At 28.6% G+C, this 27,864-nt stretch overlaps 2 protein-coding genes and 1 pseudogene across 5 annotated transcripts; 2 read left to right on the plus strand and 1 right to left on the minus strand.

Annotated features, from left to right (window-relative positions):
* Positions 1–1,120: 1,120 nt before the first annotated feature.
* On the minus strand, positions 1,121–5,580 carry LOC111297164 (protein WVD2-like 2). 3 transcript variants are annotated; one of them, XM_089768936.1, is made up of 8 exons: positions 5,294–5,580; positions 4,254–4,489; positions 3,393–3,804; positions 2,793–2,890; positions 2,485–2,578; positions 2,299–2,370; positions 2,069–2,179; positions 1,121–1,613 (listed from the first exon to the last, which is right to left on the minus strand). In XM_089768936.1, the coding sequence occupies exons 3-8, from the start codon at positions 3,798–3,800 to the stop codon at positions 1,407–1,409; spliced, it is 990 nt and encodes a 329-aa protein (XP_089625062.1). In that variant the 5' UTR covers positions 3,801–3,804; positions 4,254–4,489; positions 5,294–5,580; the 3' UTR covers positions 1,121–1,406. The 3 variants fall into 3 exon arrangements, with proteins under 3 accessions (XP_089625062.1, XP_022747537.2, XP_022747535.2); XM_022891802.2 differs by lacking the exon at positions 4,254–4,489 and having other exon boundaries at positions 5,411–5,580; XM_022891800.2 differs by lacking the exon at positions 4,254–4,489.
* An 11,423-nt stretch (positions 5,581–17,003) lies between these two features.
* Positions 17,004–18,227, plus strand: LOC111297318 (uncharacterized protein At2g34160 pseudogene; annotated as a pseudogene).
* A 1,757-nt stretch (positions 18,228–19,984) lies between these two features.
* LOC111296328 (flowering locus K homology domain-like) lies at positions 19,985–25,877 on the plus strand. 2 transcript variants are annotated; one of them, XM_089768931.1, is made up of 7 exons: positions 19,985–20,116; positions 20,648–21,092; positions 22,828–23,080; positions 23,571–23,719; positions 23,811–24,083; positions 24,581–24,775; positions 25,480–25,877. In XM_089768931.1, exons 2-7 carry the CDS (start codon positions 20,658–20,660, stop codon positions 25,660–25,662), a joined length of 1,488 nt encoding a protein of 495 aa, XP_089625057.1. In that variant the 5' UTR covers positions 19,985–20,116; positions 20,648–20,657; the 3' UTR covers positions 25,663–25,877. The 2 variants fall into 2 exon arrangements, with proteins under 2 accessions (XP_089625057.1, XP_089625058.1); XM_089768932.1 differs by lacking the exon at positions 24,581–24,775.
* The last annotated feature ends 1,987 nt before the right edge of the window (positions 25,878–27,864 follow it).

Raw genomic sequence — 27,864 nt, forward strand, 5'->3', positions numbered from 1 at the left:
CTGAATCCTGAATCAGAGGTTTAGCTTTTGAGCAGGTGGGTTGCCTCAACTTTTTCGATTTTTTTTTTTTTTTTGGTATTCATTTGAAGGGCCGTCTGCTGCAGCCCAAATCCAGTAATGAATAGAGGCATGAATGGTATATTAATATTCTTAAATTATTTAAGTTTAATTTGAATTAAATTTAAATTTAAATTTAAATTAATTATTATCAAATTAAATTTAAGTTTAAATTATTTGATTTATTAAATAAATTAAATTTTAATTTGAATATTTTAATGTCTGATATGAATAATTCATAACTTTAATTAAATTTTTATATTTTATTTTAATTAAAAAATTATTATTTTATTTTTATATATAAATTTAAAATTGAATTTGAATATAAATAATTAAATTTGAAATCAAACGTAAAAATTAAAATTTATTTTTTATTTGATAAATAAATTTGAATTACTTAATTTTTATCAATTTAATTTGAATTTAAAAATTAAATTTAAATTGATTTTTGAATAACCAATTTTCAGTCAAATTTGAGCTCCTCGCTGTCTCGACTTCATATTGACAAGAGAAACATTAGTAATTCACTGGTTGGTGCACCAGAAAATGGAGAAGCTATGCATAAGGCTAAGAGCAAATCATACTTGTGGATGTCAAACAAATCATTAATGGTTCAACGTTCAAAAGGGTGAGATTCTCAAAGTTCAAAATGTGTGCCTTTAAGGGGAGGATTTTATGTTCTCAGTGGATCCAATGATATATTGCATTGAAGCAACAAAATTCCCGTTAACTCAAGCTTGTTTAACCTTCTAGGGGTAAAGGGATTTCAACAATGTATCTCCATAAATTGTGATTTCTTGGCCAACAAAAATATATATAGAAGACAACAAAGTTTTACAGGTATCCTTGCTTGACAAAACCCTGATTTTTTAACCGGTTCGGAGAGATAATGTTGCGAGCGAAGTCCTAAATAAAAAAAAACCCGATTTTCCGTAGCTCCTGCTAAATGCTTTTATTCATGTTCAGGGTCACACTTTCATGTCCTTGATACTTTCTAAGAGATTGTTATGGTTAACAAACCTATTATGAAAATTTCATATGAAAACAAGGCATTTCATCAACATTAGAATCAATAACTCTTTTTATATATAACAAGATATGTAACAATGTAACTTACAAAACATATACATATACAATTCAAATCAATGCAAACCAATGACAAAACAAGTCATCCCTGGTGAAAAGAAACAGGCTAATTCCTTTCAGGACATGTAGTGAAATTCAAGACCATTTCCCCGTTTTAAGAGTTAGTAAAAACCGGATGTTCATGACTGAACATTGATGTTAACATTACTCTGCTCGGTGATTTTAGTAGGAGCAGCTTTTGTTGCCTCTTTTACCTGTTTTGCTCAATCTTTCACCTTGCCATCTCCATTACTGCTCTGTCCCTTACTTTTGACCTCATTCACAGTAGAGGATCGTTCTCTATGGATAACTAAGCTGTGTCGGCGAGTCCGACAGCAAGCTTTTGCTTTTTCATCCTGAGATAAGTCGACTGCATCACCACAGCTCTTTCTCCGAGTAAGATTTGGTGACTTTGGCCGAGTCAATGGCAGCTGAAATGAAATAAAAGCAAGAATGAAATGTTTAATTACCGACCAAAGCTGCATGAAATTCGAAGGGATATATGTCAGATATGTATTTTATCTTTGAGTATTTCTGTATGTAAAAGTTGATATGCCTCAGCAGAAGGCCTTCTTCAATTGGTAATGGTGTGTCCTGGTTTAGGCCGTAATGGCTGCTTTAGAAGCACTACTTTTTAAGCAATTTTACCTCAAATAACTTTATAAGCCTTCTGATGGTTTACACATCACACAATAATTCCTTTTCTCCAACATCTGAAGCCCGAATCATCGGCATCCTAAATGAATTAAGAAGGTTCCATTTTCAGTCGATTCTATGTTCTTTTTTTTTTATTATTTTCATCCTGTCAATTAATTCCAACGTATTTTCCCATCTTGCTACTTCAAGGACTCATAGAGAAACAAGGAGAAAAGATACAACAGAATACCTTCTTCAATTCAACCTTTGGTGGAGGTCCTTCATGGTAGAAACTAGGTATTGGATTTGCTTTTACAACCATGCTCTTTCTAAGTTGCTTAAGGGCTGCTTCTTGCTCTTCCTGCAAGAAAGCAAGGAGGGCTCATTCCGTTAATTATCGAAATGTATATAAATGTCACGGATATGATTGTCCAAGGAGACCGACTCTAGCACAGAAGAGATATTTTAAATACCATGTACCTTGGTCCTGGCCTCACACTGGCTTCTCTCTGCCTCCATAGCTCGGTGTTTTTCCTCTAACTTCTGGTAAAACTGGATGGAAAAGTTATAATTAGGATAACTTGAAAATGAAATGGGGGAAAATCAATGACTGAAAAAAGTATGCAAATAGATTTCAAATATCAACTGTTTGGACAAAGAATATACCTCCTTCCGTTTCTCAGCTCGTTCAGCACTTTTAAAGGTTGGAGCAGTTCCAATAGTAACTCTCGATCTAGCAGTACCAATAGACGCAGCAGTACTAGAGACAGCTAAGGAAAATTCAACTAAAACAATAAAAGGCCAATTACACCACCAAAAACCCTCCCCTTAAAAAGTTAATAAATAAAAGTGAGAAATACGGGCATAGAGTTCAGATAGGGAAGTCCCTCAACAATAATAACAAGAAAAAAAAACCTGCTAACAACAAGCCTATAGCATCATATCTTAACTTCTTAAAACCAAATAGAGGATACGAGGAAGCGACAGACCAATTATCTTCTTCATCAGGATGCTTCCTGTCAAAAGGTTGCATTGGCTTCCTTGACATCCGAGGAGTCAGAGGAGAGCTTGGCTGAAAGAAATGGCAAAATCTCAAAGATCAACACCGTGCACAGATCAACAATTAAGTAACATCAATGATCTTAAACCAAACAGTTAGAATAGTTTAGACAGATGAACAAAAACTGGCAGCAGAATGGAGCATGCTTTAAGAGCAAAGCAAGAAAAATATCAATTATTGCATATCATAATGTCATTTCAACATGCATGTCAAAAGACTGTAAATTGCAGATAATAACAGGACAGAAACTTCCACATTATTACCAAATTTCTTTTCAGAAAATTCTATATTGCCATATTTCCAAATCTCGTAATGCAGATAAAAATGTTAAAGGACATACTCTAAGTGCATATCATTTTCTTACTGGTCAGGCCGCTTATATCATATGCTGTTCTTCGGAGTTGTCTTAACAAAATTAAATCCCAAGTAGATTGGATCAGGTTGGAGTGGACTAAAGGTCCATATTGTTTTCACCGGATCAGAAATTTCATTATCACTCAAGAATTTTAGTTACCTCTGAATTCCTTTTAGCAGTAGGTGAACGTGTAGAATTAACACTTGCCGTGCCATTTGGACCAGCTTTTGAGGTCGTGTGGTGGACATGAGTATTTCCAGCACCACTCAATTTAGATGCAGTGGTGCCTAACTTCTTATTGTTAGTGGATTCCTGATCTCCAGTCTTTTCATTTTTCTCATCAGGGATGTTAGTACGAAAATTTGTGATTTTAACACCCAGCACATCTTGATTCTCAAGACCATTCTCGACAACTGATTGCTCTGCAGTGCATTCTTTGACCTCAGAGTTCTTTGACTCAGGGCCTTCTGAAACTTTTGCATTACCATTTGAATTCACCATACCATTCGATTTCACTACACCTTTTGGCTTATTGTCCATGTGCACATTTACGAGTTCCCTCCCCATCAAACTGCATTAGAGATAAGTTGAGCATCAGAAATAAGTTTAGCTCAGAAAAGCCAAACTCAGGAAAAAGAGAAAAAAAACAAAAGAAAGGTAAAGAGATAATTCATTTCCATATTGTGTCAATATGCATCAGATGTTTCATGCACTCAAATCTCAAACAAAGTGATCGCCGCTAAACGTATTAAGCTTAACAAGATACATGACATTGAAAAACAATGGCAGCCGGCAAATTCAAGTTTCCAAAACAAGAACTGCACTAAGAATGACAAGTACTACATGATTATAAGAGATTTTAAACAAGTTTCCTCGTGCATATATAACCCACGGACTTAAAACCCGCATATCAAATAAAACATATTTTTCATGTAGATCCACAAATGATCTGACAGTACGAATTCCACATCTTAGCTAAAACATGCAATCCTAGCTGAGATTGAATAGGAATTACTTTACATTCACACTTAGCTAATCTTGTCTCCTCTTAATGTGGAAGCTTTCCAACAGCCATAACATGCACATCAAGTGATAAAAATCTTTTTTTCCCAAAGAATCGCCTTTTCTTTTCCAAACCTTGCAATACTTTCACTTTGTTTCAAGCTCGGGGTACAAAATGGTGACCAGGGTATTCCCCATAGAAGAATCCAAAGGAGGATTTATGGAATCATTTGGAAGTTCACAGGAAATGAAACCTTCAAATATTAATTAAGGAATTTAAGACTCTACTCTAGTATTCAAAGTTATCTCATTCACATATAATTCTAACAAGTATAACACAAAAAGGAAAAGCTATCTCAAAGAAAATCTATTCTTTTGAATGAAAAGAGAAAATGAAGATGTATGAAGCCAAAAGCAGGAAAAAGAGAAAAAAAGCATAATCTTTCAGGTTAGCTTATAAATCAAAACAATATTAAGGAAACAAAACACTCATGTTCACTCAGTGACAGGACAAACAGAGAAGATAAGTTAACCAAAAAAAATTGCTTATTTAATTTAGCAACCACAAATCAAAGCCAAAACAAAAAGAAATGAATCATGCATGAGAAAAAACACGAGAAAGCAATAATAATAATAATAATAATAATAATAACAAATCCAAATCTGTAGAAAAAAATAGAAAACTCAGAAATCAAAAACCAAGAGAAAGAAGAAAGTTTTAGCAAGATTTCTCATTTCTTGGCAAACATTCACAAACCAAACATAACAAAGAAAAAAAAAAAAGAAAATGGCTTTACATTTAACTCAAGAGAGCTAAAAAAATTCCACAAATCCAGCACTTTTAGACCAAACTGGGAAAACCCATACTTGAAAAACCCCAGATGGATGAAGAGAAAAGGAGAAATTGACCAAAACTCTTCATTTCTTAGCAAACATTCCCATAAAACAAACACAAAACTCCCAAAAAAACCGTAGCTCCAAAACAGCTAACATTAATAAGATAAAAGTTAAACAACAAAAAAAAAACCAGAAAACAACATGGGAATGAAGCAAAATACCTTGGAAAAGACAGCTAGAAGAAAAATCAGTTAAACAGATCAAACCACATCGCTTATGTCAAAACCAAAAACCCAACCAAAAAAAAGATAAGAATTTTGATAAGTATTTTCTCATACAGTTTTTTCTAGCTTGATCTGACAAGATCTTCCACCCCGTTTCTTCTCTCTTCTTTTCCTTACAGTTTCTCTCTCTCTATTTTAGTGTGCCTTAATAACAGACGAAATCTTTTCTGTGATTTTCCATTTATTCAGGCTTTTAAAGCTCTGTATTTTTTTTTCTTTGCTTCTTTGCAATGTTGAGCTGTTGGTTATTTATAGGGAACAGTTTTTTCAGTTTCTAACTCTGAAGCCATTTTTTTTTTCTTTCACGGCGGTACATTATCCTTACAATTGTTTATCTTTAATTCTTTTTTTTTTTTTTACTTATTATTACTTATTTTCTTGTTCCTTTATCCTTTCATTAGTTAAATTTTTGGTCAATTGATAAATTAATATAATAAAATTTTAAAAAAAAAGGTTGATTATTAAAATCTAGAATCTTAAATGTAATTAAAAAATCAAATAAAAATTATTTTATATTATAATCTTTTATAAAATATATTTAAAATATAAAAATATTATTTCTTTAATTACATTTATTTTCTTTTAGTTTTCCTTTTTTCCTTCTTTATAATGTATATTTTATAAAATATATTTAAAATAAAAAATAATATTTATATTATGATTATGAGTAAAATAATATTTTTTAAAAAATAGATATATTTTGTTTTTTAAATGATATGAAAATTTTTTAAAATGATTTTAAAATTTTAAATTAATTTTAATTTTTGAAAATATTTTTTAAAAAAAATATTTAACTAATAAATTATATTATAATAAAAAATATAAAAATATTATTTAAAATTTAATATTTTATAAAATATATTTGAATTATAAAAAAATTTCAAGATAGTAGCATATTTAGTTTTTAAACTTTGAGCAAATTTCTTTATCCTTTCTATGCCAAATGAGATACCAACTAATGTTTTTCATGATGTTAGCTAATAATTATTATCAATTTAAATGGTTTTATAGATGAAATTACTTAAATAAGATAATTTTTTATAATTAATGAACCACCTATAAATTTTTAAAATTTAAAAATCAAAATAAAATTTATCTCAAAATTTAAAGATTATTAATGCTATTAACTCTTAGCCTATGTTTGGATGGAGTAATTAAATTCCAATTATCAATTAAAATGTCAATTTTAATGAGATTCATTTAATATAAAATTTTTATTTTTTTTTATCGTAATTATAGTAATTTTTTAAAATTATAATTATAATAACTTTTATTATTATTTTTAATCTCATTATAATCAAATTTTCGTCCATCCAAATGGACCGTTAGTTTAATTATGAAAAGAAACTTTGATAGGAATTTAAGTTTGAACATGTTAAGAAATAGGGACCAATTCAATTTAATGGGATGTTTTCTTTAAATACTGAATTTTTTTTTGTGGTATTTATTAAATTTGGATAAAATGTTGTTAATAAGTGCACCGATGGTATTTATTAAGACTTTTATTTAAAGAACATCTTTGCGCTTTGCATAAATTTTCTCACCAAAAAAAAAAATTATGCATAAATTTAAAAGCTCCAGATATTCCATATTTACAATAAATTTTTACATTTTTAATGTGAAAATTTATACTATTTTCTTAAATGAACTGGTGCAATAGATACTTATGAAGGATAATTAAGTTACTAATTTAGATAAATTTTTTTTGAATTTAACGTATTATTTTCACTAAAATTTAAAAAATAATATATTAATTATACATTTTTAAATTGGCAGAAGATGATAAATTTCTAGCAGGATGATTTGAAACTAAAAAAGAAAAGAGAAAAGCAAAGAAATGAATGATAGATATGATCATTCAAAATCATGGTGAAACATCAGATATCTTTTTCATAGAATCTATGAAATTGTTTAAAAAATTATGTATCTTTTAAAAGGAAAACAAAAGAAAGAAATTTTACTTTGAGCGATTTTATCAACTACACTTTTTTAATAGTGTTGTTTTTAAAAGATTGTCAAGGGTTTTTTTTAATTTATTTTTAATTTTGTTTATTTTGACCTAATATGTAATTTTATTTTTAAAATATTTTTTAAATATCAAAATTTTAATTGATAAAAAAAAAAAACTCCTCCTCTTATGAAGTGAAATAATTTTGTAAATTGTGTTGTTGATTATTATACTATTGCTTATCTTAGATTCCATTTAGATGAATGATGAAATTGATTATAATGAATTTAAAAATAAAATAATAATAATTATTAAAAAATTATTATAGTTATAATTAAAAAAATTAATGAAAATTTATATTAAATAAATGTTACTAAAATTAATATTTAAATTTAATTGATATATGATAAATTTAATCGTATCTCGCTGAACATATGATAAAATTCAAATAATCACTTAATTAATAATAGCCAGTTATGGAATTTTTCACAATCCTAGAATATCCAACTAGAAATTATAACAATTCAATTTGGTGGTACCAATTTCGTGAGTGTAGTAATACTATTCTTCTTTTTGAAATGAAAGATAACCAAAGAGAGGGGCTGTGATCTAATAAATGTGTCAAATCTAGTCTTATCTCAACTAGCTACAGCTAGTCAATCAAATCATGATTCAAACAGAAGATTTTAAAATTTATTCTATTAGTTTTAAAATATAATATTTAATAAAATTAAAATTAAAATTAAAATATATTAAATAAATTTTAAAAAATTTGATAATTTAAAATATGATAAAAATAAAAATAATATAAAATTAATATTATTTAAAATTTTAATAATTATTATATAAATTTAATAAAATTAAAAATAATATTATATATTATTGTGACATGTAATTTTATTATAAATAAAATATAAATACATAAATTTTAATATTTTATATGATATAAATATACGAAAATCAAATTTAGATTTATGATTCAAAGTTTAACACCTATATTTTTTACCTATAAATTGCAAAATTTTATTAAAAAATAAAAAACTCTATATTGGTCTAATTGGAAAGTTATTTTTAAAAAATGAAAAAAAAAAAAAAAAAAGATCAATGTTTAATGACCCGGGAGAGGTAGATAGACATTGCATCTCTAACAAAATTAAAATGTTTATTTTTTTTTTCTAAACAGAATTGAACTTGAGATTTTGTATTTTAGTGCACTAGTCATTGGCACATTTATAATTTAATTATGGAAATATGGCTCTTACTGTAATCACTCAAACATTTTTATTTTATCAATTCATTATTTATATATATATATAGAAGAAGTTTTGTTTATTCATGATTTTATAGTGTTGTTAAAAAAACATGAAACAAACCCAAAGGTTGTCTGATGAATTTGGCAAATACAAAAGAATGGGTATGAAATATAAAAATACACCCATTTTCATGCATGAATTGATTTTGCATAGATTTGGTTACTATGTGGTCCACACGTTAAAAGAAAAACTCGTGGCTATATATCAACTTTTTTATATTATTTTTTATAGAAAAACTGTTTGAAAGATTCTTTATCATAGTTGTGTTGGTTGTAGGAAAAAAAAATTCAATGTTCTCACTTTAAAGTTGTAACTTTATTTTGGAGTGATAAAGAATCTTACAAACAATTTGCCTATATAAACAAATTTAAAAACCAACAAGGCTTGATTGATAAATATTATTTTGTTCATGTGAAGATTTTAAATTTAAATTCAATCGATAATTTATTATTAAGATTATTTTAAATATATAATTTATAATTATTATTTTTAAATTATTTGATATGATATATTTTATTTTAATTTAAAGTATTATATAATTTATTTATTTTAATTTAAAAAAAAAAGAATGTTGTAGAAAGAATGAAACTTTTAAATATTCTCATTTTTCAAGGTTCGATCAAAAGTTAAAAAGATTCTAGCGGTTTCTTTTAGACATTTTTCAGCTGCCTTCTTTTGAATTTGGATATTTTAATTATAATGGGATCATACAACCATAAAATTACTCCTAAAGTTGTAATTAATTAAGCCAATTTATTCATGGATTTTTTCTATATATAGAGTTTGAAGTCTAAGAAACAAGGAAGGAAGAATTACAAATGTTCGGAATCAAATTTCACGCAAAAATCTAAATATTCGTTTGATTTATGCATATAATATACATATTGATCAAATTTTTAAAGATTGAGAGTTTATGAAAACTTAGACGCAAGATATTTTATTTTTTATATGTATTTAAAATTAGTAGAATTTATATTTTAATCGTTAAAATTAAAATTTTAAATTTTTATCAATAAATCACATCATTATTAACAAACATTATATTTTATTTTTTTTAAGGTGCACCGTAAACTAAATAAATAGGAATGAGAAATTAAGAATAGATTAAAATTTAAAAAAATTGGAAGTGGATGGAGAAATTGGGGCAAAAATTTATGAAAATCTTAGGTGAAGGAAGTGATAGTGGGGTTCATGTAGATGTGTAGGCAATTGTATGGACCAAAGTGAAAACAAAGATTTAGGGTATATATTTGATTTGGAATTTTGTTTATTTTTGTATGATGTGATAAGCATCTAAAAGCCAAAGGCATTGTTTTTCTTTCTTATATAAAAAAAAAAGGGTAGGCAAATGAAATTGGGTTAATAATAAGGTGGTTCCAAAAAAGATAAATAGGATAAAATTAGGTGATACCTAATTTTTTTAGGTCAAGTTAGTTAAAATTTCTATTGATTATTATCATTTACTTATATAAAAAAAAGAAATAAAAAATTTATAAATGGATAGATTTATTTATTAAATTAGAAAAAAAAAGTGATTGAATTGAAATTTCATTATTACAAATAATATTTGCAATCATCGAAGGTTCTAATCTAAGGGAAATTAATGTTTATGAACTTGTTAAAAATGGGATTTTTTTATAAAAATTATCAAAATTTAAAAAAATTATAAATATTAAAAATCGAACTATTTAAACTAAATTTTTCATGAAAGTTTAGCAATTATTCAAAACTATGAAACCTTAATTAAATTAAGATTTCAATCTCCTTCATTACATTGAAAGTTCAATTAATTTATTCATATTTATGTCACATCATATATAACATGTTTAGATCATTTATAAATCTTTGAGGCACCAAATTAGACTTTCCCTTCCATAGAAAAGCAAAAAGGATTGGCGGAAATATGGTGCCACTAACTTTTTTGGTTTTTTTTTTTGTTTGCCAAAGATTCGGTGGATGTAGTCAAATAAACTATTTAATTCTTATAATTAAGCTATAATATTCCTTTTAGATAACCTTCTTGGAAGCCAAGGTCGGTCCCAAATCTTGAGTACTTGATATAATCAATTAAATTTAATGCCATTGTCAAATGTACCAAAAAGAAAAATTTGATAATATATATATGAAATATGTATTAAGTTTGTTGCAAGTCATGGTAAAAAAATTACGTCAATTTATTGAGATATGGTATGATACAAGTAAATATTTACAACAATAAATGAGTTCACATTGTTTCATACTCCCTTTGACCCATTTTTTTTATTTTTTTTAAATGTTTCAAAATTATTTTTTATTTTTTCTACACATCTAAAACTCATTTTTTTTATATTTTAAAATTATTTTTATGATTTTTTATTTTTGACATTAAAAATCATGAAACTTTAATTCTATAAAAAATTTTTAAATTTTAATATTACATTAAAGTCAAATTTTTTTCTTAAATTTCGTAAAAATTAATTCATGACAAATATTTTGGGATGGAATGAGAACATAAATAATGGCAAAAGAGTAAAAAAAAAAAACTTTGAAACTAAAATTGATAACCGTCTAAGTCTTTGTTATTTTTTTGCAATCAATAAATTTTAAAATGTCTATTTCATTCAATTAAGTATTTGTTGGAAGAAAAATTATTAATTATTTTTGTTCTATTGGAGGCTTAATTGAGTGAAAAAATATATATATATATATATAATGATTTAATTTAGTGAAAATAAATATTTAAGGATTTAATTGATTTGAAATAAAAAATTCATGTCTTGATTGATTGTAACAAAATATAAAAAACTTCAATGATTATTAAATTTTTATTTGAGAATTTTTTAATCCTTATGCCTTAAATAATTTGTAGTAATGGAAATTGATTTAGTTGTTAAAAACTAAAATTTCATTTATAAGATCTAAAATTGATTTTCGTAGTTGAAATGTTAATTACCGTTAACCATTTTACTAATTAATAATTAAAAAAACTGATTTATCTTAATAATCATGGCAATTTAACATGTCTCATTGTCATGTTACAAAAGAATTAAGGTACTAAACTTAAAAGCAAAGCATAATTATACCACATGGGACACAAATCAAAACAACCATAGCTTTTTTTAAGTTGTAGCACGTAATATTTAATTATAATTATCAATATGATAATTTAATTTCACCACTTATAAATTTTTTTACTTTTAAATTGTGATATTTTAATAAAAAATTTAATAAATATTTTAATCCGAGCTGTCTTCTCTTGACTAAAGTTATATATAAAGCTCAGGCTCCGGAAGCCAAGAAAATTAAAGTTTAATATAAAAACTATTGAAACAAAAAGGAAAAAAAAAAAGCAATGATCAGCTTCAAAGAGAAAAGATAATTAAAGGATTAGCTGTAAATTAATTAGCCTAATTTAGAGGAATTTGCGCAATCATTAGCACTGACATTGCTTAAAGTAAAGTTTTCCTTTGCACATGACATTTTTTTTTTATTTTTTAAAAAATAAATTAAAGTTTGAAAAAAAAAAAATGCTGGACCATATTTGCGTTGTCTAATCTTAATCACCAACTTAATGTTGGACCCAATTAATATGTAGTTCATTAATAGGGAAGATACATGTTGTTTTTAACTATAATTGTTGAAATGGTATTTACATCGATTGAATTTTAAAATTTTTGTGATTTTATATTCAAATTCGATTTTTTTATTTATTATTAATTAATTTTATATTAGATATTTAATATAATATCATACTCGTATTTTGTTTTGTATAAATTATATTAAAATAATATAAAAAATTAAAAAGTTAAAAATTACAAATTGATAAACCAAATCAAATCGAATCGATAAAATTTTATTCGATTTGATTCGATTTAGATTCAATGAATGTTTAGTTTAGATTCGGATCAAATTTTAAATTTTTTTAATATTATGAAATATAAAAAAATAGAATCAAATCAAATTTAAATTGAACTTTTATCATCCCTAATAAGCTCTACTGAATTGGTTGTATAATAGCATCACCTTCCCATTATTCATGTAATAATTTTGCTTAAATTTGATGAGATTTGTTAAAATAATATTATTTCATAATTAAATATTAAATAATTTATAATTTTATATTCAAATTCTATTCCTTCACTTATTATTAATTAATTTTAAATTAAATATTTAATGATAAAATAAGTAAATTTAATATCAATCATAAGCAAATGGATCACATCAAGATTTTAAGAAATTTATATAAATTTAACCTCTCATAGGATGATATGTGATTTCTTAGCTAACTTTGATTTGATCAAATAGAGGGGACAACGATTGCACTTGCCTAGGAAGCTTCAACAATTTTGACTTAATCATTTGATAAATATATCCAAATAAAAGGTCAAGAGGTACAATGTTGTTGTATCCATTTCACCAAAAATTGACACAACTCTAAAAGAGAGTTCTCACTTTATTCATGGCAAGCAGAAAATTTTGAAAAAAAAAAAATTTTATTATATCTCGAGTATGTTGTTATGAAAAATATTATTTTTTCACGTAAATTTTGAAATCATAAATCATTCAGTCTTTAGGTTAAACATGATATTTCGATTGTATTTATAAAGATAAGGCATTTAAGATTAACACTAATGAAGGGTCACTAATAAAATTCAAATATCTTTAAAAATGAAAAAAAAAAATTCCTCTAAATGGCTTTAAAATTTCTCTTGACATATTTTCATCAATAAAATTGATAAATTCACAAGTAATTATATATATATATTATACGTAGACACCTTTGAAAAAAATTTATGAATCTGCTACTAGCAATATGCTGCTAAATAAGACTACAAATTCTTAATTTATAATGAATTCACCATGTGAATGTGGAAGCCAATGTGAAATATAGGAAATCCACCATTTAAAGCTTTATTTTTGGTTTGAGATCTTTTGGTGTTTGGTAATCATTTTAAATTTTGATTAATTCGAAGTTGAATCAGATCAAATCTTATAAAGAATCAAACCTTCTTAATACATATTTTTTTCATTTACAAGATTTGAAATCGAAATTTTATTTAAAAAATTTAAACTCTTTAACCACTCAAATTAACAAACGTTGATACCATTAAAAGCCTCATGTGATGTACAATCACCATGCTTGATTGTATAATCATAGCCGAAATATAATAATAAAAAAATTTAAAAAAAAAAAAAGGAAACAAGAAGAGCCAGATTTACTCCTACAACCAACATGGTAAATCTTGCAGCAGAAGCACAGCATTACAGATATTTTTTGCTTTGTAGACAAGGATCTCTGAATTTGATGTACAACTCATAATTGCAATAAATGAATATACCCAACGCCAAAAAAATTATGAATCTGAAACTTGTAAAGTGGAAATAACTTTTACTTCATAGTTACTCTAGAGTTACAAAGTAAATCAATCTTTTTAGATACTTTAAAATTTTATGTATCGAACTCGAAATTTAATTTAATTTAATTACTTTATATAATTATATTTAAAAAATAATATAATTCAACACGGTTAAAATTTAAATTAAAAAAAAAATCCAATCTACCTAAAAGAACTCAGGCTGACAATTACACAATGTTAAAGTTTTCAATAGATGTGCTTTTCAAACCAGATATGATATGGTTTAGCAGTACTTTGGTTAAGGTTTCAAATTAATCATCATGAAAATGTTTGAATGATTAAGATCAGAATTTTTATAGTAATCATTGCAAAGGTTGGGAAAGTCTAATTGAGTACTCAAGTTCCAAATATAATGACATGTTAGTTTGAACAGAAGATTGTACATTTCTCAGCAGTTACCAGATTACCTCAGTTAATTAGTTGATAAAAAGAACAGGTGAATATCATGAAACTTAGACTAAAATACTCTTAGTTTTGCAATAATCAGTGAAATGAAAATTTTAGGTAAAAGGATTAAAAAAGTTTTTAAACTAAAATTTAATAATCATTCAATTTTTTATTATTTTATAATCAATTAAAATTTCAAATATTTATTTTTATTAATTGAGTTATTATTAGAGAAAAAATAATTAATTGTTTCTGTTCAATCCAGAATTTAATTGAATGAAAAAAATATGTATAATGATTCAATTAGATAAAAATAAATATTTAAGAATTTAATTGATTTAAAATAAAAATTTTAAGATTTGATTGATTGTAATAAAATATTAGTGATTTAATTGATTATTTAATTTTTATTTGAGAATTTTTTAACTCTTATATCAACAATTTATGAAATAAAATTAGGGATGGTAATAGATTGGATTAGGATAAATTTTTTTTTATTTCGAATCCGATCCGATATTATATAAAAATATATTTGATTCGATCTGAAATTAATAAAATATTATTTTTAATATATATAATTAAAATTAAATAAATAATTAAAAATTATATATATAAGATTAGATCAAATTAAATTTATTTAAAATTTAATCTCGACTTGATCTTGATATTTTTTTTATTATTACTTAACCAACTTAATATCTGATTTTTTTAAAAAGATAACCTTAAAAAATTAAGTAAAATCAAAACTCATCAGTATGGGTTTGATTGTCTTCCTTAAATAAAATATGCTGTTCTCAATCAAGCCAAATTTATGAGAAATAATTGAACTTTGTAATAAAACGTACTTACAAATTCAATGGGAGCTGAGTTAATGCCATAATGCCGACAAATATTTTAGCATTCTGAATCCCAAATCGAAAAAAAAAAATTGTACTAGGACATGACTTTTTGCCCCCAACATGTTTTTTTTTAGTGCTCCCAAAAGAAACTTGTTTCTGTTTGGCTGATGGGAAAATGACTATTCAAAAGATACGGTTTGTCCCAATACTTTTGCTTTGGCTTCATGCTCTCAAACCATATATCTTAAGCAATGTCAATTTCAAAATCACCGACAATTTTTTTGCATGCATTTGTAATCTTCTGTGGGGAAAAAAAAATCCAATCAAGAGAAAGCCAATTTCTACTTGATCACTTCCTAGGAGCGAAAAAATAATAATAATTAATTTAAAATTATAATATTTAGATCGATTTGAATTGATTATTTATTTATTTAATTAGAATAAATTTAAATATTAAATTCAAATAAAATTTTGAATCAAAATATAACAAATAAAAAATAAATCGAATTATATATTTTTATTAAGTTTTATATATTTTTTAAATTTATATAAAATAAAATAATTATTTTATATAAAATTTTATTTAAATATATTAAAATTTTTATTAAAAGAATATAAAAATTTTAAATTTAAATTGGTAAAATTTGGTTGGATTGAATCAATTTTAAGAAAAAATTAATTTAGATTCAGATTGAATTTAAAAATTTTATAATATTATATATTATAAAAAAAATCAAACCAAACTAATAAAATTCGATTCAGATGTATCAATTTTTTAAAAAAATTTAATTTAAATTTAGATTGAATTTTAAAAATTTATAATACTGTACATTATAAAACAAATCAAATCAAATCTGATTCAATTCAAATAATTATCATCTTACACTTCCTTTTGATTTGTTAGTGAACCTCAATTGGTTTGTAACAAACTTAAGCCTAAGTTGCCATAATTGCTTATTACATTAAAAGCTATCAAGAAAAAACATTATGGATCTTAAGGCATGAGTCATGAGTTTTGATATCTTGCTTAAGAATTTATTTAGTAGCGTGATGGGAATAATTCTTATCAAGATATCGTTTTATAATTAAACTAATAATTATGATTATCAAGTCGTGATATTATTTTATAATTAAATTCATTTATGGTATGATGAGAATATATTTTTTATAATATTAAAATATTATTTTGTATATTGATCATAAGTATATTTTTATATGATTGCACGTTTTTATTTAATAATTAATAAATAATTAAATTCATAAAAAATTATGAATTTAATTATCCCTTTATTAGAAGTCATTGGTAGGACATGACCCATAATTTAAAGCCCATTTTTATAACGAGACCCATATATTAGAAGCCTATTTCTTAGACGTGGCCCATAAATCAAACCCAAGATTATGGGCTTCAAGCCGATTGTTAAGAATTGGAGAATAGGGACAGAACAGTCATTTTAACCCAAATGAAGCCCGTCTTTATTTCTTACTGCATCTACGAACCAATGTAATCTCACCACGCGTTCACTTCCTATTGGTCCATTTGCTCCCTTATATAACCACCATTTCATAACGGTATTTTCTGCCCCAACTGTCCCGCTGGACACAGGAACAGAAAGAAAACGAGAAAATACGAGAAAGTGAAAGAAAGTAAATAACACAAATATATATATATATATATAATAACTCCAAAAAGAGAAAATAAAAGCAAAGAATTTTAGAAGCATTAAACAGATAAAAGAAAGAAAGAGAGAAAGATAGTCAGAAATGGCCGTGGAGGCAGTGGCTGCAGCAGGAGAAGTAGAGGCACAGAAGAAGAACAGAATTCAAGTGTCTAACACCGAAAAACCTTTGTTTTTCTATGTTAATCTTGCCAAAGTATGGGTTTTTTTTTTTTTTTTTTATCTGGGTTTTTGTTTTTATTTGATATGTTTCATGCAAAATGATGTTTTAGACTGATCTTTGCTTTGCTTCTTTCGTTCTGTTTTTTTTTTTTTTTTGGATTTGGGACTACTTTATGAATTTAACTGATTGCACATTTAGAACATTTCCATTATTCCAAGCAATTAAATGTGGAGTTTTATGTCATTAGCAATTGCTCATTGCTGTTGGATTAAATCATGATTTCAAGGTGGTTCAAGACGTGTCTTATCCTTTCTAGATGATATAACAATCATAAAATTTGATCACAAGTCAACTAAATTTTCTTAATTTGCAAATTTGCAAATCTTAATCTATATGCATGATCACATTCGAGCCTATGCTACATGTTTTCATTTTGTTTTCTTTTGATGCAGAGATACATTCAGCAGCATAATGAGGTTGAGCTTTCTGCCTTGGGCATGGGTACATTTCTATGAAGCCATCTTTCATATTTTTTGTTGCTGTGAACTGTGAACATTGAACCCTATTATCTCAGTTTTTGTTTTTTTTTGGTACAAAAGAGGCTGTAGCCTGAGAATAGGAGAAAGGATTGCTGGTGTTTGTATTTGAACTTCAGACCCATTGAAAACCACCTCTTAAGAATGGTTATACGAACCAATTTGAGCTAAATTCCGGGTTGAGTTCTTAACGTCTTGTGCCTTTTCGAAAGAAACCAAAAATTACAATGATGAGCATAAGGTGCATATTCTTTTTCTTTTAAGTTTTGGTGCTTTTGACCTGTTTGGATGCTTCACTGGCCATATGGTAGTTTACCTATTAATTTTTATCGGCTATGAAACTATTCTCTGCCATAATGCTTCCTGAAATTTGTCTCAAACTTTTATTGCAGCAATAACCACAGTTGTGACAATTGCTGAGATCTTGAAGAATAATGGATTGGCTATTGAGAAGACTAAGAATCTCCATCTCTTAATCCGAAAAAGTTTTCCATCCTTGATGAGTGTAAATAATGAGATACCTATTGTTTATGGAACTGTCCGAAAAGTTTGACTTGCTGATAAATGCTGATGCCAATATGTCACCAGAGACTGCTTCCAAAGACAAGGAATGACAAGAGAGTGAAGCAATATTGATGTTCATTGTTGTAGTAACCACTTTTTCCGTGATTGGTCTGATTGATTTACTGAAGCCTAATTCTTACAATTGACTGTTTGATAATGATAAAGCTACATATTATCTGTAAAAAATATACATTTTGGTTCTGTCCTACCTTGGTAATCAGGATTCAACATAGAGTGTTCCCATGGTTCCAAGCTTCGAAAGCTTTCATTGTATTTGTGTCTCAATATTGTATTCTGTCACTGTCACATTTTGAAAGTGGAATGCCAACAGGATTCTAACAAAGCAATGTGATGCTCTTGTTTTCTGCCATTGCCATGAATGGTTTTAATTGAATTTATGCGGCCTAGGAATGCTCAAGAAATCAAGTCAAGCAATTTCATGACACCAAGAAAACAAGAAGAACAACAACATCATATGGCTTGTTAAACCGGGCCTGGATTTTGTCCACAATTTTCTGATATGCTTGTCACAGCGAATTTGGTGAGGTGAATCCAGTATTCATCATTACATGGTATGAAAATAATGGGTAAATTTGAATTGAGATGGGGATGCATTCTAAGTTTTTCAGTCAAATTCCATTTGTCATTTTATTTCCTGATGCATAAAATGTTAAAATTAGCAACTAAAGCTTTCCTATTTACAATTCCCAAAGGCACTTGACCTTATTGAGGTTCCAATGTAAGGTACTGATTGAAATCTGTGATTCTGATTATTTGGCTTATACCAAAGTGAACTGAGCACATGTTTGGGGTGCAGAAAAGCAATATTCATGATTTACTACACCCTGAATTCTGTAGTCCTGGTCAGATTCTTCTGTCTGGAATGATCATTTAGGTTATGAGTATTCCAAATCTGAAACCTGTAGGGTATCCCTAAATTTAATTGCCATTGTTGTGAATTCCAACACCAAGTAAGAAGGAAGAGATGTATTGAACCACTTTTCTATGCAAATTATTTACCTCTTCGGCTCCATCTTATGGGTTTGTTTTGGAGTATACTGAGGCTGCAACATGTCATTTAACTTCATGGCAATTGATTAATGCACATTCAATCTCCCATATGAAAGATTTCATTGTCATTTTTTATGCTCAGAAGTCTGGAGTGTAAGAGCCATGAGTTTCCACCTGCATTTATGCTTCGAATTTTCAGCAGATTATAACTTGTTGGAAATAGTTAGATGGCCTTTGGTTATTGACATCAAAATTGCAGCCTTTGGTTAATATGAACTCCAGGCATTTTTATGGTATTGCAAACTTAATTAAAAGAAAAAAAAAAGACAAAAAATATATAATAGAAAATGCAATAAGCTTAAGAAGTATTGGTTGTTTTTGAACTCATTTCCCTCATACTAGCTGCTCTTTAATTAACAATACAAAAAAAAGAAAAAGATACGATTTAAAATTGATAAAATCGTATATAAATCTGAAAAAAAAACAAAAAATATATTTTTTATTTGAAATTTCAATACATATTGTTATATAATAATTTTTATATTTTACACACATGTAGCAAATCAGACAGTATTCATGAATTGACAAAAATTTTAAAAAATAAAAGAAAAAAATTCCTGCTTGTCGAAGACAAAACAAGAAAAAGCCCACAAAATTTAAGACCCTTAAGAAAAGCCCAGCTCAACTATAAGAAACCGAAGGCCAATTATAGGGTTGTTTAGGGACGAAAGTGCAAAGTCAACTTTCTCCAATGCCCCCAACATAAAAAAACCCGCCCCAATTCCTCCAATCAAGATATTTTCACAAATTTTCTGGCCTCGTTTCTCTCTTCCAAAACCCCTTCAAAACGGAACCACATATCGTACCCAAATTTCTTTTTTTTTTTTTCGAAAACGCATCTTCCATATTCTCTCTTCATCTGATGTAAGTCTCCAAATTCAATGAATATCTATGCTTTTAGGGTTTTATATGTTGTAGTTCATATTATTTCCAAGGTTTTATTTTTTTTCCTGATTGGAGTTTTTTGAGGTTACACATTAGTAGGTTCTCTTTGTTTTGTAATTATATGATTTTTCGGAGCTATATTTGCTCTCTGGGTCAAGTTAGGGTTTTTTGTTAGTTTTTCTTTTTCTTTTGGGATTTGAGTTTTTAAAGGATTTTCCACTAGTGGGTTCTTATTGTTTTGTAGTTTTATGCGTTGTGTTTTGGATTTGAATCACTTGCTGTTGCTGGGTTTAGTTAGGATTTCTTTCTTGGTTTTTTTTTTTTTTTAGAATCAATATTGTTGGCTTATCAGTTGTATGTTTGAGTTTTGAGGATTGGAGGTTGGCACAATTATTTGCTATTACCAAGGTGCTATTATCGGCTTTTATTTGAAATAAGCGGCCTGATTGGCACAAATATTTGCATTATACTATTTTTTTCTTTTGTTCATATTTTGTTTTTTTTTTGCAGCAAAACGCTTATGGCTGAATTTGATCAAAGCTTTGTTGAACATGAAGCTGAACATGAAGCTGAACATGATGAGGAACAGGTGCAAGAGCCTGAAAACTTGGAGCAGAATCCAAACCTGGAGCATGACTTGAACTTGGAGCCGGACCTGCACTTGGAGCAGAACTTGAACTTGGAGGAAAATACGGAAGAGAACTTGGAGGAGCAGAACTTGCAGCAGGAATCACAGCATCAACAAAAACAAGAACTTGAAGATGAGGCTGTGGTGGGAGGTGGTGAAAGGAAGTGGCCTGGATGGCCTGGAGAGAGTGTATTCCGGATGTTGGTTCCTGCACAGAAGGTTGGTAGTATAATTGGACGTAAAGGGGAGTTCATAAAAAAAATAGTTGAGGAGACAAGAGCTCGTATCAAGATACTTGATGGTCCTCCAGGGACGACAGAGAGAGCTGTAAGTTTGTACCCTTTCTCTTCTTAGCTTAGATATATTATGTTTTGATTCTGGGAATAGACTATTGGGGCGGAACCTGTTCTACTTGTTGAATCTCACTTTCTGTGTCAATTTGTACTATCGTGTTATAAGTGATATGGATATTTTCATTAGCTTCTATTATGTGGAATAATTCTGCAGCACAAAGTGGCTTTCTTTAACTGCAAACTTAAGCAGACAGTCGTTGCAGGAGATTTCTTTACCTTCTTTTTCTGTTCTGTATGTCTTATGATTCTTGTTGAAGCTTTCTGCACCCTTTTTATTTGTTTGACATTCCATGTGCATTTATTTGGTTTTTTGTGCCTATAATGAATCCATGCAGTTGTACAATGATGCCGGAATGATTTTCACTATAGTAAAAAATAAAGCTTGCTCTTCGAATTTTGCTAGATTCCTTTTTTTTAGGGACTGTTTACATATACATGATACTTACATATACATGATATATTGTTTTATCTAATCTACCATGAACCATGAAAATAATAAAAAAGAAAATATCAAATATACATCACCAAGGCAAAGTTAAGCATTAAAATATTCCTTTCTAATTGAAACCAATTCTATAAAGAAGGTATATAATATAACATATAAAGAAATAGGAAGAAGAATGGAAGTGCTAAATTAATGGATGTAAGATTCAAAGTGCTTCACATTGCAGTAATTTCAATAAATGTAATTCTTTGTTACGTAATAATTGTTAATCAACTCTTAAAATTACCACACATTGGCGGTCAATTACATGCCCAAGGCATGATAAGAGTTTTAAAGATTCAAGTAATTGAAGAAGACTGTAAGGAAGGTCATAAGAAGCAATTCATAAAATATAAATACAGTTCCCTTTTTTGCAATAACAAAAATGAGTCTGTGCAGGTTCCGTTCGCAAATTTTAAGGCAAGGAGTCAATCATCAATAAGACTCCAGTTTTGAGGAACCAAAGTCCCAGATTGCAGGTATCAGCATTGAGCATTTCAAATTGCTGAAAGTTTGATCTGAATTAACTGACACATCTTGTATGAACAACCATACCAAGAAGCTCTGCTTTCTCTCTGGTAACTTCAGAACCTGGATGATTGGTGTCTTGCCACAGATTCTAAATAAAGTCTTAATGGAACCTGTGGAAACAGCACTTAGAAACCTGGAAATCAAGCTAAAATTAAACTCTTATTTGCAATTTTCATACATATGCCTCCCACAATTATAGTCTAAATTTACATAATTCATGTAAAGACTGTCTCAATAACATGGATATTGTATATGCTTGTGTTATAAAATTCCTAATGAAACTCAAAATCTATGATCCAAATAACTTGCAAAACTTAACAGGTAAAAACAACTTGGTTAATAAGTCTGTTCCCTTGAGGCAAACAAGGCTAGTAACTTTTCAGATCCTTGGTCATTATATTGGAAAAAAAGTAACTCAACTAAGGTAAAGTAATTTTCCTTTAAACAAAAAGAGTTCAACATTATGTTATATGTTATATTGAATCTGATCTAATATTGCTTTTTTTCACCTCTTAGATACAGTATGCTTCATATTTATACCCATTTCTCCCTCCTTATTTGTAGTTGGGATGTAATTAAATTGGGGTTTGTGTTAGTTTCTTATCTTCTCTTCCCAATTTTATTTGGGCATATGGACTAATGATTATAACACTTTAGCCTTTGTGCTAATGCTGCTGCTATGTCTTGTGAATAGGTAATGGTATCTGCAAAAGAGGAGCCCGATTCTTCTCTTCCGCCTGCTATGGATGGGCTTTTGAGGGTTCATAAACGCATTGTTGATGGTTTGGAGGGTGATTCATCTCATGCACCTACAGCTGTGGGAACCAAGGTTTCAACGAGGCTGCTAGTCCCAGCCTCACAAGCTGGAAGTTTGATAGGAAAACAAGGAACAACTGTCAAATCCATTCAAGAATCTTCTAATTGTATTGTTAGAGTTCTTGGAGCAGGTTCTTTTTTCAGGATTCTATTTCTCACATTTTTTTTGCTTTTCTTTTATTGTTGAAAATTTGTCATTTTTACATGTAGTAGTTATTTAATCGCTGGTGTTGCTGAAAGATTAAAGTTTTAATGATCGATCTACATGAACTATTTTCTGGTGTTTATCTTAGTAGTTTTTAATGTTGCTCATTGTCTGTAAATGTGTGTTTCATGAAGTTTTGGCCTGTGGGTGAATAATGTTACCGATTATCTCAAATCAAATTATAATGTTGAGAATATGACTGTCTTGATTTCTACCCAATTTCAAGAATATGGTTTTTAGTGCCATTGCTGATTTCGAAGTTGTTTAGGTGTGGCATTTATTTGTTTGATCACAATTATAATTTCGTTCAAAGGATTTCCATTTGTAATTTTTTGTGCTTTTGTTTGGTTGCTTTATCATGATATGTTGACATTTCTTTTTTCTTTCTCTTTGTTAAATAAAACGAAATGCTGCAGAAGACCTACCAGTCTTTTCTCTTCAAGATGATAGGGTTGTTGAAGTTGTAGGAGAAGCAGCTGGTGTGCACAAAGCAGTGGAGTTAATTGCATCTCATCTCAGGAAGTTTTTAGTGGACCGCAGTATAATTCCATTATTTGAAATGCATGTGAGGCTTCTATTTTTTGTTTACCTTCCAATTAATTGTGCCTCTATTAGTGTATAGAATATAATGAAATTCTGTTACATGTATTTACCAGATGCAAATGTCTAATCATCAGATGGACCACATGCCATCTCATCAATCCTGGGGTCCACCTCAAGGTGTCCCTCCAAATGCTAGTGGAGGTGCTGGTTTTGGATCCAATCAATATATGCTGCCTCCACGGCAACTTGACAATTACTACCCACCTGCTGATATGCCTTCTATGGAGAAACAGCCGCACCAGGGTATTTCTGCCTATGGAAGAGAAGCCCCAATGGGTGCCCATGCATCATCAAATCCCCAGACTGCACCATCAATGATTACTCAGGTAATTTATACTCCTCCTTACCTGGTGGCCTCTATTTCCCCATTTTCCCCTCCTAGTTTTCCACGTCACTTGAGAAGAAGGGGCTGTGGAGCTTGATACTCAGTTACTGTTTATGTGATTCCTTGTTATTGATTTGAGTTGTTTAAGTCTCGGGGAGGGCTTGCTGAATTGTAGTATTAGAGTTCCTTGTAGTGTAAGTTGTCCTGGCTTGTCTTGAAAGGGGGTGGATGGGGAGGTTTTAGCAAACCTCTCATGCTCTTGCATTGTAGAGATCCATGCATGCATCCTCATGCATCGATCTACCCATTTGTTTTTCTGCTGTTGGTCAATTTTTGGTTATGAGTTCAGAGATTGTTGGACTCTAATTTAAATTTCAGGCTCCTAGCAGCAAGGTCTTTCCAGTCCTGTAAGGGGTTAAGTCGATGAATGGTCTTGGCCTACTCAAACGAACTAGATCCTAATATGTTAATAAAGTTTTCTGTGTCTTTTCTTTTTAGGTCACTCAGCAAATGCAAATTCCACTATCTTATGCTGATGCTGTTATTGGGACAGCTGGTGCAAGTATTAGCTATATTCGACGTGCTAGTGGGGCAACTGTCACCATACAAGAAACTAGGGGTGTTCCTGGGGAAATGACAGTCGAAATAAGTGGAACTGCTTCACAAGTTCAAACTGCTCAACAACTGATACAGGCCATTTTCTTTGCCCCGGCTTCTGAACCTTTTTGATCTTTCTTTTCTATTTGCTAGATATTGAAAACAGTTTCAATGTGTTTTTTCATGGCTTATGCTTCTGGTTTCCTTGTAATGTGTTTCCACCTGCCAGGAGATTTAGTCAGTGTCTTTGTAGTCAAACTTTACAGAGCTGCTAGTGGTTACCATGGTTCTGATCATTTTTTTTCTTGTCCTAGCTAGAAAGCATGCATTTTATAACACAGATGTTAAACTATGCTTATTCTGATGTTTTTGCCCAGTTGCAGTAGGATAAAGGAAGTCATGTATGGTTCTGATGCATGATCATGAAGGGCTGCATAAGATAAAGAGTTCTAAGATGATTTTGAAAGTAAAAAAAATGAGAGTGCCCCTGTAATGATGATTTTGAAACCTTTTTTCCATATAGATTGAATAATTCTGTAATAATGCTAGTATTATATATCATGCTAATGTTTTCACTAGATCCTCTTCTGATTTTGTTTGGGCTCCATGAGCTCTATAACTCTTTCTCACTACATGCAACGGTGTTGTATATAATGTCGTCAGAATATTGCTCCCTTGGGGTCTTACGCATATGCAATTTATCAAGTAGCAAACTATATCTACTGTTTATTGTTATCAATTGTTTTTTGTACTCTGTTGCTCTTGGCTTAAATACTGATGTTACTTATATTGCCTTGCAGAATTTTATGGCTGAAGCTGCAGCTGCAGCTGCAACTCAGGCACCAGGTGGGGCTGCAGACCAAGCTTATAATCCTTACGCGGCTCATAGTTCTTCTGTATATGCATCGCCACCATCCAATCCAGGACATGCAGGCCATACTGGAGGCTATGGCTCTGTTTATGGTTCAAACTACGGGTACTAATCAGGATTGTTTGATTGTGATGTCAACTATGAGATCATAAAATCATAGATGGTTAAATTTCCGAATTGGTTTAATTATGGACTGCTTTAGTTGCTTGATGGTCATGAGTTAGAACAAACTAAACATATTAGATTTGTGGTGTGCATTAGGCTAATCATAGGGTTGAGCCAGTACAATATTTTTGAAGTTTTTTAATCTCATCTCCAACTTTCCTATCTCGGGCTTTCCAATTCAACTTTTTTTTATTTGTTTTGACTTCATTTGGACACTGATTTCCCAGCATGGCTGCCTATGGTCCGCCATTGCTTTGAAGCTCGAGGCACCAACGATGTTCCCATGGAGAATAAACCATATATTAAGTTCATCCGTTACTGCTTAAACTAGCATAATTATGTTGATCCCAGGTAGTGGTTCATGTTAGATCAACAATTCAACATAATCAGTTTCGCTAAAACTAGCATCTTCAAAGCATTCAAACGCCATTTGCAGATCATCTTACACCATCGGACAACAAGCTATACTGATTCTTCTCACCGTCTGTTGTCTAGCTGAACCTAAGAACCAAACTGGCTCGGTTATTTTCTGCGTGGAAGTTGGCAAATCCAACACCGACAGTTAAAATCTATGTGAAAGGTGTTGGGGGGCTCTGTAAGAATTGGAGTTTGTAACAACCTGCCTTGACTGCTTCCTAGAAGCTCAGTCACTCTTTATGTTTCAATTTCTTAACTCACTTTGGATTTTGATCTTCAAATTCCAATCGTTTGATTCTTTGATTTAAACCGTTTTAAGTTACACATCCATTGGTAGATAACAAGTAGAATTAAAATTTGTACTAGTATTTAAAATAGTAAGACCGAGTTGTTTAACATACTACATGATACATTTGTTTCACATTTGTGACTTTTTTTTTAGAAGAATTTATATGTGACAAATTAAATCACAAGAAGTAGATTTAATAATTTTAAATATAATGCAAAAATCATACAAAAATAATACTGATTAAAATTTAATAAAAATTATTATGAGTTTGAAAAAATTTTAAAATATATTTTATATTTAAAATGCATAATTTTTAGATTTGTTTTGTTTTGGGATTTAATATAGAAAGTAAAGTACATAATACATTAGTGTAGTGCCCTTGGATTTCTAAAAGGAAAAAAAAGGCCAAAACAGTAATTCCAAAAATAAAAAAGAGAAGTTTATTTACACCCTTATTTCTTTTCTTCACGATCTACTACTATCAACATCTGTTTATTTTCCTCTTCACACCCTATGTTAAAATACTAATTTATTAAAAAACTTAAACACCTCACACTCTTTCTTTTCTTTTTCACCAAAAACACAATCTTTGAAGGAGTAAATCTCAAATCAAGCCCTGATCATTGATGTTAGCTAGAAAAGAATCATAAGTAAATCATTTTTTTTTTTCATTTGATTTTATAGTTAGTTTCAATAGATTTACTATTTTAAGTTTAAATGTGTTATTTGAGGTAGTGATTCAAGCATTCCAAAATAAATTTTCAAAAATTATTGCAGGTTTTGAAAATAAGTGTTTGAAAATTATTTTAACGTATTAAAAATTTATTTTAAAAATATCTCAAAAGCTTCTGAATATTTATTTTTAAAAATTTATGAGAATTTTTAAATGATTTTCGGACATTCATTTCAAAAATTTTGAAAATAAATTTTTGATACAAAATAACCTTTGGCTGCTAATAAAGTCCAAATAACTTTTTAATACATAAGAATTGACTTCATTATGTCATTAGCATACTAACAAATTTGCTAATAAAAATTTTTAATTTTTCAATTACTAAACACTTTCTATTTAATAACATTTGTAACATTTTACGATTATAACTTATATGCATTTGAGAAAAATTGCTAATTGTAAAGAAATGCTCTTATAAATTATAAATTAGTTGCATATCATGTGATAGAGTATGATTGTCTTATAGCACATGATGCAATAGTTAATTATACAAATACTTTCACAATTAGCAATTTCTTTCAAATATGCGTTTATTAGAATATGTTTCAAGTGTGCATATTCAAAAGATTAAAAATTTTTATTATTGGGTTTAAAAATCACATATATCGAAAAAATTATTATAAATCCATTTAAAATTTGTAATAAAAAAATCTGATATTTTTGTAATCGATATTAATCAAAAGATGACAATAAAAAATTTAAAGTAAAAA

This window comes from Durio zibethinus, chromosome 12 (genome assembly GCF_047325235.1).
Source record: "Durio zibethinus cultivar Kanyao isolate XHJ-2024 chromosome 12, ASM4732523v1, whole genome shotgun sequence".
NCBI classification, from domain to species: Eukaryota; Viridiplantae; Streptophyta; class Magnoliopsida; order Malvales; family Malvaceae; genus Durio; species Durio zibethinus.

What these genes read in the sequence shown, in the direction of transcription:
- LOC111297164 (XM_022891802.2), bottom strand. Translation starts at nt 3,800, where the DNA reads ATGGGGAGGGAACTCGTAAATGTGCACATGGACAATAAGCCAAAAGGT. An exon ending in AATTGGTCTGTCGCTTCCTC is followed by an intron (nt 2,579 to 2,792) that starts GTATCCTCTATT and finishes AGCTGTCTCTAG; the next exon opens with TACTGCTGCGTCTATTGGTA. An exon ending in GAGCTGAGAAACGGAAGGAG is followed by an intron (nt 2,371 to 2,484) that starts GTATATTCTTTG and finishes TTTTCCATCCAG; the next exon opens with TTTTACCAGAAGTTAGAGGA.
- LOC111296328 (XM_089768931.1), top strand. Translation starts at nt 20,658, where the DNA reads ATGGCTGAATTTGATCAAAGCTTTGTTGAACATGAAGCTGAACATGAA. An exon ending in TGTTAGAGTTCTTGGAGCAG is followed by an intron (nt 23,081 to 23,570) that starts GTTCTTTTTTCA and finishes GAAATGCTGCAG; the next exon opens with AAGACCTACCAGTCTTTTCT. An exon ending in CACCATCAATGATTACTCAG is followed by an intron (nt 24,084 to 24,580) that starts GTAATTTATACT and finishes TTTTCTTTTTAG; the next exon opens with GTCACTCAGCAAATGCAAAT.